This window comes from Macrotis lagotis, chromosome 1, assembly GCF_037893015.1.
Source record: "Macrotis lagotis isolate mMagLag1 chromosome 1, bilby.v1.9.chrom.fasta, whole genome shotgun sequence".
NCBI lineage: Eukaryota > Metazoa > Chordata > Mammalia > Peramelemorphia > Peramelidae > Macrotis > Macrotis lagotis.
The window spans coordinates 911,356,753-911,369,102 of record NC_133658.1 but is presented as its reverse complement, the minus strand read 5'-3'; the positions used below and the strand labels follow the sequence as shown (position 1 = coordinate 911,369,102).

The 12,350-nt window shown below is 33.1% G+C and overlaps 1 protein-coding gene across 1 annotated transcript; it reads right to left on the bottom strand.

The window, feature by feature from the left end:
- Positions 1–7,489: 7,489 nt before the first annotated feature.
- On the bottom strand, positions 7,490–8,392 carry LOC141508915 (vomeronasal type-1 receptor 1-like). The gene has a single exon (XM_074217995.1). The coding sequence runs from the start codon at positions 8,390–8,392 to the stop codon at positions 7,490–7,492; it is 903 nt and encodes a 300-aa protein (XP_074074096.1).
- Positions 8,393–12,350: the final 3,958 nt, after the last annotated feature.

Below are 12,350 nucleotides of genomic sequence, written 5' to 3'. Positions count from 1 at the left end.
TTGTAATAAGCTCCAGAATGTTATTGTGTTGTGATGAAAGCATGTATTTCGGTCTGAGTAAAATGTTATGTTAGGCAGTTCCTTTATCAGAAGAGAAGGTCTCAACAAATCACCTGAGCTGGAGAGGACCTTTTGGAACAGATTCAGAAGATGCAGAAGGATATCAAATATCTTCAGAGGAGAAGAGAAGAGAAAAAAAGATGGATTAAACTAATTCATCTCCACTATCTCTTGACTATGTGTGTGGGATTTTTAGTCAGAGCATCAGCCCCTTTTGATAACTGTAATTTCCCTTTGATTCTGTAATTGTATCACCCTTACTTATGCCCCTCTCCTTTTAGATAATGTACCAATCAAGGGATGAAGGTTTTGATGGAGAGGAGGAGGAGAAGCAAGTTGAAGATGCACCCCATTGAGAGAAAAGGAGGTTGGGATTATTGAGTGCCATATCCTATCTAAGGAGTGTAATACCCCATTTAGGGAATGGGGTATTACTAATGGTGATAAGAGAGTATAGTTTACAAAAGTCATTGCCCAGTCTTTTGGTGTGGCTAACTGGGGGACTTGTGGTGGTCCAGAGCAGTTTGAGTACTGGCCTTCAGTGCTGGTCTCCCTGAGCTGAGCCTAGATTTTCAGTTCCTGGTCAGAGGTGCACCATGGCACAGGATTCTGGTCCAGAGGAGAGATACACCAGTGGCGTTTGACTGAGTCAGTTCAGGGTTGACAGTTGTTTATATTAGTCTGGACAGGATATTTTCTTGGGGAGTAGCAAATGTCTGTGGGTTTATATAAAGGGCACATAAATTCAGACCTCTACAAGTTACAAAGACAGGCGGACTGAGACTCATGTGGAATGTAATGATGGTATCTAGATCCCTTGTCAGAATGTATTAAGGTAAAGAAAATTGTGATTGCCATTGCATATACCCATCTGCTAAGGGTTGGTCAAGGAGTTGTTATCAAGATTAATGGGTCTGCTACCTGGGCACAGGATGGGAGTTAGAGCTATGGAACCCCAATTTATATCCTGATTAGGTTCTAAGCTGTAGTGCAAACAGTTACCAATTAGACAGCTAGGACCTTGGATTTGCTGATTAACTAAGCAATGCAAACAAGAGGGCAGATTTTTTTTTTCAATATAGAGTTGTATTAGACAATCTCTTCATTAGAGAAGGAGGAGTTTGTGACAAATTGAACCTATAAAGTTGCTGCCTAAAAAGATTTGGCAATAGTCAAGAAGTAAAGGAAATAAGCAGGGATATAAGAGAGTTTAAGAAGCTATTGCCAGAATCTCATAGATGTCTGTGAGATATATTGCAAAAGTCAGAATGTCTGGTCTTTGAGGAAAACCCAAATAATGCCTACCTGTTTACAGGATGGAGAAAATTAGACAAAAGGAAAGGTGATTAAAGAAATAACTTTGAGGTTGAATGAAGGTCTGTGTTATTACCCTTTGCACCTGCTCAAAAATGTTTCTGTTCCTCGCCTGTGCTCATTAGGGAGTAGGGCAGGGAAACATGTATGGAGTGAGTGTATCAATTATATTGTGACTCCAGCCAATAATTGGCATGAAGGGGGAGGAACAAGATTTTCAAACTGCATATAACATCAGTCTTGCCATGATTCAGGATCCCTCTTCCTTGAGAAATGTGGTCCTTTTATTAAACTGTCTTAATAAAAGCCATTTTAATCACAATGGACTAAGTATTTATGTGTCATTGATAACATTTAATTAAATACCAAATTAGAAATTCTGAATATCAAAGAAGAGATCAATAAAATTGAAAGTAAGAAATCTATTGGACAAATTAGTAAATTGAGTTGGTTTTATTAGAGAAAAGCCAATAAAAGATAAAATTTTGGTGAATTTGATAGAAAAATACCAAATTACCAGTATCCAAAATGAAAAGGGTGAATTCATCACCATTGAAGATGAAATGAAAATAATTGAGAACTATTTTGCCCAACTGTATGCTTAAAAATCTGACAATCTAAATTAAATGGATGAATATTTTAAAAAAATATGAATTTCTCATATTAATAGAAGAGGAAGTAAAAAACTTAAATAAGGCCATTTTTAGAAAAAATGAAATTGAACAAATCATTAAGGAACTCCCTAAGAAACAATCTCCAGGGGCAGATGGATTTACAGATGAATTCTAAAAAAGAAAGAACAATTTATTATAATTGATAAAGACCATTTGGAAAAACCGATGAAGGAATCCTGCCAAATTTCTTTTAGGACACAAATATGGCTTTGATATATAAGCTAAAAAGAGCCAAGATAGAAAAAAAAGAAAATTATAGCCCAATTTCCCTAATGAATATTGATGCCAACATTTTAAATAAAATATTAGCAAAGAGATTACAGTACTCTATAACCAGGATAATGCACACTCATCAGGAAAGATTTATATCATGAATGTAGGGTTGGTTCAGTATTAGAAAAACAATCAGTATAATTGACCCTATGAATAACAAAGCTAACAGAAATCATGTTATCATCTCAATAGATGCTGAAAGAGTTTTTTACAAAATATAGTACCTATTCTTATTAAAAACACTAGAAGATATAGGAATAAATGGAGTTTTCCTTAAAATGATAAGCACTGTTTATCTGAAACCATTCACAAACATTTTTTTTTGTAATGGGTAAAAGCTAGATGCATTCCCAAAAAGGTTCCTCCCCTGTGCTCTTTATGCCCATTATCACTGCTTTTAGACAATATTGTACTAAAAATGTTATCTTTATAAATGACAAAAGAGAAAGAAATTGAAGGAATTAAAAGAGGTAATGAAGGAAAAAAACTTTCTGTTTGAGATGATATGATGGTATATTGGTGAATCCGAGAGAATCAACTAAAAAACTATTTGAAACAATTCTAGCAAAATTACATATAAAATAAAGGCCACATAAATCTTCAGCATTTCTCTCTCTCTCTCTCTCTCTCTCTCTCTCTCTCTCTATATATATATATATATATATATATATTATATATATATATATATGCATATATATAATGAATAGAAGCAAAATATAAAAAAGTAATTCCATTAAAATAACTATAGACAAAACAATTCACAAAAAAGCTAGTGAGATCTAAATAAGTGGAAAAATATCAATCACTCATGATAATCCTATTTAAATTAATTTGCTTATTCAATTCCATACAAATTGAACTACCAAAATTATTTTGTAGAACTAGAAAAAATAAAAATTCATCTGAAAAGCCAAAACTTCAAGAGTAGCAAGGGAATAAAGGGGGAAAATGGAAGGGAAGGTAACATAACTGTACCAGATTTAAAACTATCTTCTAAAGTAGCAATCATCAAAACTATTTGCTAATGGCTAAGGATCAATAGAATAAATTACTATAGTAATTTACTGCTTGATAAATTCCCAAACTCTTGATTTTGGGATAAGAATACACTATTTGACAAAAGCTGCTGGGAAAACAAAAAAATAATATGGTATAAACTAGACATAGACCAACATCTCATAACAAAAGCTAAATAAAGTCAAAGTGAATTCATGATTTAGATATAAAGGATGATAATGCCAGTTAATTATGAGAGCAATCAATAATTTACTTGCCAGATTTGTGGATATGGGAAGAATTTATGATCAAACAAGAGAGAATATTAAGAAATACAAAATGAATAATTTTGATTACATAAATTTAAAAAAAGTTTTTCACAAACAATACTAATGCAACGAAGATTAGTAGGGAAGCAGAAAACTGGAAAACAATTATTACTTCCTGTATTCATGATAAAGATCTCATTTCTAAAATAAAGAATTGAGTTGAATTTATAAGAATATAAATATTCCCCAATTGACTAATGGCCAAAAGACATGAACAGAAAGTTTTCAGATGAGGAAATTAAAACTGTCTTAATCAAATGAAAAAATGTTCCAAATCACTATTGATTAGAGATATACAAATTAACACAACTATGACATTCTATCACACACCTCTCAGATTGAATGATATGAAAGAAAAGTCAAATGATCAATTTTGGAGGGGATGTGGGAAAACTGGGACACTAATGCATTGGTGGTGGAATTATGAACTGATTCAACCACTCTGGAAAGCAATTCTGAACTATTCTCAAAGAGTTATAAAATTGTGTAAATCCTTTGATCTAAAAATACCACTATTAGCTCTGCATCCCAAGGAAATCACAAAAAGGGTAAAGGATTCATATCAACAAAAATGTTTATGCCAGTTCTTTTTGTGGTGGCAAAGAATAAGAAAGTTAGGGGATACCCATCAATTGGGAATTGGCTTGAACAAGTTGTGGTTTACAAATGTGATAGAATACGACAGTTTTGTAGGAAATCATGGTATGCAGATTTCAGAAAAACCTGAAAAGATTTACATAAACTGATGCTGTGTGAGCAGAACCAAGAGAATACTGTACTCACTAACAACATTATTTTGTGTGTGATGATCAAGGTTGCTAGATTTGGTTCTTCCTAACAATACTCTAATCAGACAATTCCAAAAGACTTATAATGGAAAATGTCATCCACATCTAGGGATAGAGCAATTAAGTCTGAATGCAAAAGAAAAAAAGACTTTGTTATTTGTATTTTTCTCTTTCATGATTTTCCTCTTTTGTTTGGATTGCTTTTTCATGACATGCCTAATATGGTCATATGTGTTTAACATATATGACCTCTATCACATTTCTTGCTGTCTTGGGGAGGGGGGGGAAAGAGGTGATGGGGAAAGTTTTACAAAAATGAATGTTGAAAATGATATTTACATATAATTGGAAAATATAGAATACTAGTATGATAAAAATTAGGAGAGTTATTGTATTTTCTATTTGTATTTAGCAAAACTTTCTGTTTGCCCAAAGGCAAGAAGAGATATGCCTTTTTTGGACTGTGGGACTCATACTAAAACCATTCTACAAAGTGTTCCTAGACAATGACTCAAGAGTAATGCAAATGAAAACAATTGAGAAAAAGTTGATGGTACTTGCAAAAGTATTTGATCTTGGTCAAGTATTTTAGATCCCCTAAAAGTGTCTTATATTTTTGCATTCCTACTCTGTGCAAGCAGGAGAAAATGAGTAGTTTCTCTTACTCACTAAAAAAGGGAAGAGGAAAAGAATTGAGGAGTTAGCATTTCTTGGGTTTTTCAGATTTATGTCACAGCATATGACAATAATTTCAAAATAGGAAGGTTATTTTTTCAGTAGATTTTTCATCTGTACTCCTTATTTTAATATTCTTGCATAAATATTTATTTTTTCAATTAAATTATATTTTTTGTTTCTTTACTATATGGGGAAAAATCGCAAAAATACATAAAGTAATTAAAATATTTCCTACATTGCTCAAGTAAATAAACATTAGTTTGAAATTAGAGAGTTAAATAAACAAAATTGATATGAAAATAGTGTGGCAAGTAAATGTAATAAAATTGGACTTAGATACAGCCTCCTGTATTAGATCAATTTATTATCAATGACATGTATAACATTCTGACAACCTCAGCAAAGTTAGTGACCACAGAGAAGGAAGGGAGTCTCTTTATCAACAATAAAGAACAACATTCACAACAAAGAAGGGTTTTTGGTAGGTTTTAATCAGGTGTTAGGGATGGGGCAGGATTATTACAATTAACTATTCTCAGAAAGGTGGCTGATATTCAGTTGATGTTAGATTGGCATCCAGGTAAGGCTAATCTTGTCCCTCTCTACCAATTGAGGAATATTAATTGTTTTATGAAATCCATTTGTATATCATAGTCTTTACTAGGGGATCATAATGAAGATAATTGCTATCTCTTTGGAAGAGATTAAAAACTCCCTTAACTACACACAAACAGGAAACAACAGATGACATATCTTTTGTGGATGGGGAAACAAACTCACATTTAGGAGATATCTTAGAAGACGCTGAAATGAGAGATAACAATCTTTCTTTAAAACTAAACTATTTTTCAATTAGTTCAGTTGGATGCCTAAGATTAACTTTAGCCAATTTGATGCAGAACAAATTATAATATCAATATGAAATTTAAAAATGTAAAATCAGTTACATGGTAGAATCAATATATTAGATATCAATATGGAAGAAGTCAGGGACAATATTAATTTTAATCTGTTCACATTAGATGGATATAAATACCTTAATCTTCATACTACATGTAATATTCATACACATTTTTGCATACTTAAAATACACATTTATGAACATGTATTAAGTCATATATATCTAAATCTGTCTATATAAATCTATCTATATCAAATAATTTTGCATTTGGAATTTATCTTCTTTCTATGAGAAATTGGATAACATGATTCTTATTAATTCATTCATAAGACTGAATTGATAACAAACTTCAGGGTGAGTACAAGGGAAATTGAAGATAGAAGAGCAAAGTAAAATTATTATAATAATTATGTTTAATAATTAAAAATTTACCTGGCATCTCCAATTTTCCAAAGTTTTTTATATAAGGAAGTACTGATCTCAAAAAGAACATTGCAAAGACATTACAAAAAGAATTAATATCACAATTATACAGATGATAAAACTCATTTAAGTTCAAAACTTTAAAAATATTATGATGCTCCTAAATGACAGAGAGGATCAGATCTGCAGTCATCCTATTTCTAAGTTTTCTATTCTATGCTTTTTTTCACAAAGTAATTGGAGAACATTTCAACTTAGAGAACTGAAGATGAGTGGGAGGACATGAGAAATGGCCCTCTTGACATGCAGAGGGACCCACTGTCAGGGGAACACATTGTGCATCATGACAATCCTGATTTCAACTTGGATTAAAACAGAATTTAGGAAAGAAAAATTAATAAAAATAAAATAAAATATGTATAATATTTTTTCAATAATTTCAAGAAGATATCTGTCCCTTCCCAGCACCATTTCTATTTTTATACAAAGTTACTGAGCCATTTTGCATTTACTGCTTCAATGGTTGAATTTTGATACTGTCAGAGGTAAAGTGACTTGCCCAGGGGTCACACAATCAGGAACTGTTTGAGTTTAGATTTGAACTCAGGTATTCTGACTCCAGACTGAGTGTTTAAGCCTCTGAGCCATGAGATCAGGTAATATTACATTTCATAACAAATTCATTATATAATTCACATGGACTCTTATGTATGGCTCAGGGACCTCTGTTTCAGTTTGAATTTTATTATTAATCTAATGAAAGGAAAAGTGGATCTAAAATCAAGAGACATGAATTGAAGTAATGTTTATGTCATTTGTAATCTGTACCACCAAAAGCAGGACATGCAATGTCTGGACATGAATATTCTAGTATAAAAGAGGATAGAGTTTCAATACAAGATCAGAGAGGTCCTTTCTAGCATTAGGTTCTAAAATCTTTTGATTATTGCCTCTTTCCCACCAGATTCTGAGAGATTCTTGTTTGTCATATTAGGAAAAGATGCCTGTAGTGCATATATGGTTGAGGGCATAGTGGCAGAAGAGAGAAGAATGTCACTTATGCCCCAGAGCATATTTGTGGACTTGAGAGTCGGAGAAGATTAGTACAAAAGGGCTGATGGCTGGGAACCATGCTCCTAGGAATTCTGAGATGACCGCTAACTGAGATTGATGTTTACCAGTTTTAAAGAGGTAAAATGCCAAGCTAGAATTAATGGAATAAAAGGAGACATAAGTGCTCACTAGTAGGAGGACAGCATGGGTGGCTCTTTTCTCAGGGAAGGTTCTAGGAAAGAGATGAGAACTGTGAAGATGTTTAACTTGTTGATGGTGCCTGTGCAGGAGAAGCACTAAGTAGGCATTGGCCCAGATCATCAATCCCAAAGACATAGCATCAGGAATTGAAAAGGCCATTGCAAAAAGGATGGCATTGAAAGAGGCAGGAGTTAAAATTAAACAATATCCCAAGTCCCATATCTTGGTATTATTGGTGAGATATACTGAGTTGTGCATAGTCCCCAGCAAAATGAGATTAGTTATCAGGTAGAAGCACCAGCAGAAGAAACAGGCAGAGGAAATATACTTTGGGGCTTGGATTTTAAGTTCTGCCCAGCAGGAGTTGCTAGGACTGATGGTGATGACCTGAAAACCACTTAAGAGGCAGGTGGTGCTGAGGGAAACACCTCGGGCCACAGAATAAAGATAAACAATAAATTTACATGCAACAAGATCCAAGAAATTTTTGAAACCAAAACAGACAATCACCCGAGGAATTCCCTTGGAGAGCAGCATTTTTGAATTGGCCAAGGTTAACTGGGCAAAGATGCACTCTATGGGTCTCAGCCTGTGGCCACGGAATAAAGTGAAAGTGTATAGAGCCAGGAAGAAGAAGTTTCCAAGAATTCCAAGTCCTATCTGAATAAGAAAGAGAATGCCCAACACCAAGTCAGTAAGCATGGCTTTCTTCAGGTCCTGGGAAAAAGTGTGATCAGTGCTGACAAATTCTAGGAGAAAATGAAAGATTTGTTAAATCTTCAAAGGATGCCTTTGAAGAGAATGGCATTTTATTTGGGGAACATTGAGATAACCTGTGTTTTAGATTGGATTTTTGAGACAACTCATTTGAAGGGAGCATAGGGAATGACTGAAACTTGTTTAGAGTTTTCCTGGGTAATAAAAATGTGAAAATCAGCAAAGTAATAAGAAATAACGTAGCAATGATATCAGAAGTCTATTTTACAATCTTGAGTCTTTTTTTCCTTTGAGAATTTTGACCATGATGCTGGAAGAATGGATTCACAAATTTAATTTCAAAATGCCAAACTTGAGAGAGATTATTTTCTAAATGTGTTATTATTTTTAGGTTTTTTGCAAGGCAAATGGGTTTAAGTGGCTTGCCCAAGGCCACACAGCTAGGTAATTATTAAGTGTCTGAGACCAGATTTGAATCCAGGTACTCCTGATTCCAAGGCCGGTGCTTTATCCACTATGGCACCTAGCCGCCCTCTAAATGTATTATTAAAATTACCCTGGGCATGACAATTACTTTTCTTATCCTTAGTTGCTTCTCCTTTTGAATAGAATAAAAGTAGATAATGTATATGATGCTTGTGGGGATTTGCCAATTTTGAGAAACTAAAACCAGTGTCATTATGTTTATTAATAATAATCTGGCAATTTAAGCTTAGAAAAATGATTCACTTTGACAGCTTGAATGTGGGGGGAAATATTTTATTACATTTTTGTTGCAATAAAGATTGCCAATAATTTTTTTAAGTTGAAATTATTTTTTGGACTCATAAACTAAATTTAACCGTTTAGCCAAATAAAATATCTTTTAAAAAAGAAAAATCTGCTCCTAAAATATTATTAATTTTAATGAAATAAGAAATCATGTAACTCCATTTTGGAGTTTTTATAAATTTTGGTATATTAATATAAATGCTCAATAAATTTTGTTATATTGATGACAAATGGGTATTATAGTTCTATAAGAAAGACAAATATAAAGACTCAACTGGTTAATAAAGAAGCATTTGTTAAATGCAAATTATAAGTCAAATAATGCCCAAGGTGTTTGAAAATTGAATAAAAAAGATCATTCCAGGGAAGGCTAGCTGGAGCAGTGGATGGAGCAACAGCACTAGAGTCAGGAGTACCTGAGTTCAAATCCCACCTCAGATACTTAATATTTACCTAGCTGGGTGGCCTTGGGCAAGCCACTTAACCCCTTTTGCCTTGCAAAAACCTAAAAAAAAAGATAATTCATATTCTCATTCAACTTAAGGTCTATTAAGAATAGAAGAATTTATCTAAAGTGATGTAAATGAAAATTAGTGCAATATCCATGTTTTCTATATTTTTTTTATTAAAGGCAGTAGAATTAAGTGACTTATCCAAGGTCACACAGCTAGGCAATTATTAATTGTCTGAAGCCAGATTTGAAATAAGGTCCTCCTGACTTCAGGGCCTGAACTCTAGCCACACTGTGCCACCTTGCTGCCCTTCTATATATTTTTTTAAAAGACAGAAATAGAAAGGCAAAAAACATGGCAAAATAGTCATAAAATAACAATGAAACAAATGCATCAAGGATTATGAGCTGGTACTTCAGCAGTAGCTACCATTTGCCAGTATCTGGGCAAAGTGCTTGCTAAATATTACCTCAGACAACAATGAACAAATGCATAGTTTATACATATATTATGTTCTATTAATTTCTTTATGTAATCACTTTAAATCAGCTCAGTTTCATTCTGATGCAGAAGTGACACTGGGTTCTCTCTGTCTTTGTGAGTGGAAAACATCTTCTATCATAATTGGCCATTCTGACAAATCTCTAATAGGTTCCTAGAAATATAATAAATATTATCTTTAGTCACGGCAACCTATAAAATAAAGAACATAAAAATATCCCTGACCACATCCAGTAAGTGTTGTTTCTATGATGACAACAAGAAAGTGTGGGATTTTGAAACTACATGTGTTAATAATTACAAAGATGTTAGAAGAATTGGTATCATAAATTACATTTTGTTTCTCTAAATGTGACATGCTAATGCTTGTTCATTTAAGGAAATGATTGCCTCGTTACAGTGAGGATTCAGTTTAAATTACATAATATAAATGATGTAGGAGCTAAAACTGAATACTCTTCCTACATTTAGTTCAGTCCCTTCATTTTAGAAAACTGGAAAATCATGCTCAAAAAAGGTTAAGTGGCTTGTCAAAGAACATATATAAAACGATAAGGAGCAGATTTATCTAAAACATGAAAATTCACGGAAAAGGGGAAGAAAGAATTAAAGTGAGAAAAAATCTGCATTTTGAGAGAAAATTAATGTCTAAAAATAATCCTAAAGAAGTATACTACTATTAATTATTATAGCTAACATATTAATATTTATTTTATACACAGTTATTTCAGTTCATCTTCACAAAAGTCCTGGGTGGTAAGTTCTGGTATCCTTGTCATTTCACAGATAATGAAAATAAGACAAACAGAGTAAATGATTTTCTTGGAGTCACAAAGCTAGGAAGTGTCAGACTATATTTGAACTGAGGTCTTCCTGATTCTAAGGAAGTCACCTGTGTCACCGTCACCTATTTGTCTAAGTTAACCTTAAGGATGAAAAAAAAATTAGAAATGAATTGAATGAAAATAGACCCTGTTCATAACAATTTTAGTACATAATTTTTAGTTCTGAATAAATTTTCATGACCAGAAGAACCTAAAGGTAGTTTTAATAAGAAAATGATTCATCACAAAACAATCAAGAGAAACAGCATTTAGCAATACTTACTTATTTGTTAGGAAGGATGCTAGAAAATTATAAGCATTTTGTCTCATAAAGGAGTGAGAAGAAGCACTAAAAAAAAAGAAATTTAATATTAATCTCTTAGAAGACCCAACTAAACATTGTCATACCAAAGACATTCATGATTAAAACTGGAAGGAAGTGAAAAAATAGGCAAATGAGGGCAAAGATCTGTAATTATTATTATTATTTAATTTTTGCAGGGCAATGGGGTTAAGTGACTTGCCCAAGGCCACACAGCTAGGTAATTATTAAGTGTCTGAGGTCAGATTTGAACTCAGGTACTCCTGACTCCAGGGCCAGTGCTGTATTCACTGTGCCACTTAGCTTCCCCGGTAATTATTTTTAAAAGTAAAACTTTACCTAATAAAAATAGTGGTGCCAGTGGATTTTGGATTAGGATTTTGACACATACTAGAAGAAGAATTGAAAATGACACAAAAAAATGGTGAAAAACAGAGAAAATCAATTCTATAGAAAAGAAATCTGTCAGGAAGAAAAATGGGAGAGTATGGACAAGCTTCTAAAGTTACAGAAGTGAGGTGGGGAGATGGAAATTTCTATTACATGAAACAAAAGTCTCAAATGCTCCTACTTCTAGTTTCTGTGAAAGAAGTTTGAAAAAAGAAGCTAGGTCAAGGAAGACTGGAGAGAATGTCCATGGATGAAAGGGGCTATAGGAGTCAAGCACTGGTGAAAACTGAATAAGGAAAAGTAAAAGGTAACTGCCAAGAAATGATAAGCTGAAAAAATAGGTAAGAGGGGATTGAGAAGATTAATCAAACTAATCATTTAAATCAGTAGAGATAACATGATGCTGGCAGCCTTAAGGAATGAAGAGAGTTGTTATGAAACCTAAGCAAAGGACATAGATTTATACTGAAAAAGATATTAAAAAATAATTAACTGCAAACATTTTTAGTATCACCTAGAGGTCATAAAATAAGAGAATCTCAGTAAAGCTAGGGATCCAGCAAGATACCAAGGAAAAATTTCAAGGCCTATTTGAGGGCCTTGAGAAATACTGTAACTCTCTAGTTGACTTCCCTGCAAGTCTTGACTTCTGCTTCTAAACATCTACACATAAAACTCACATC

Coding starts and splice junctions, on each gene's coding strand:
- LOC141508915 (XM_074217995.1), bottom strand. CDS start 8,392: ATGCTTACTGACTTGGTGTTGGGCATTCTCTTTCTTATTCAGATAGGA.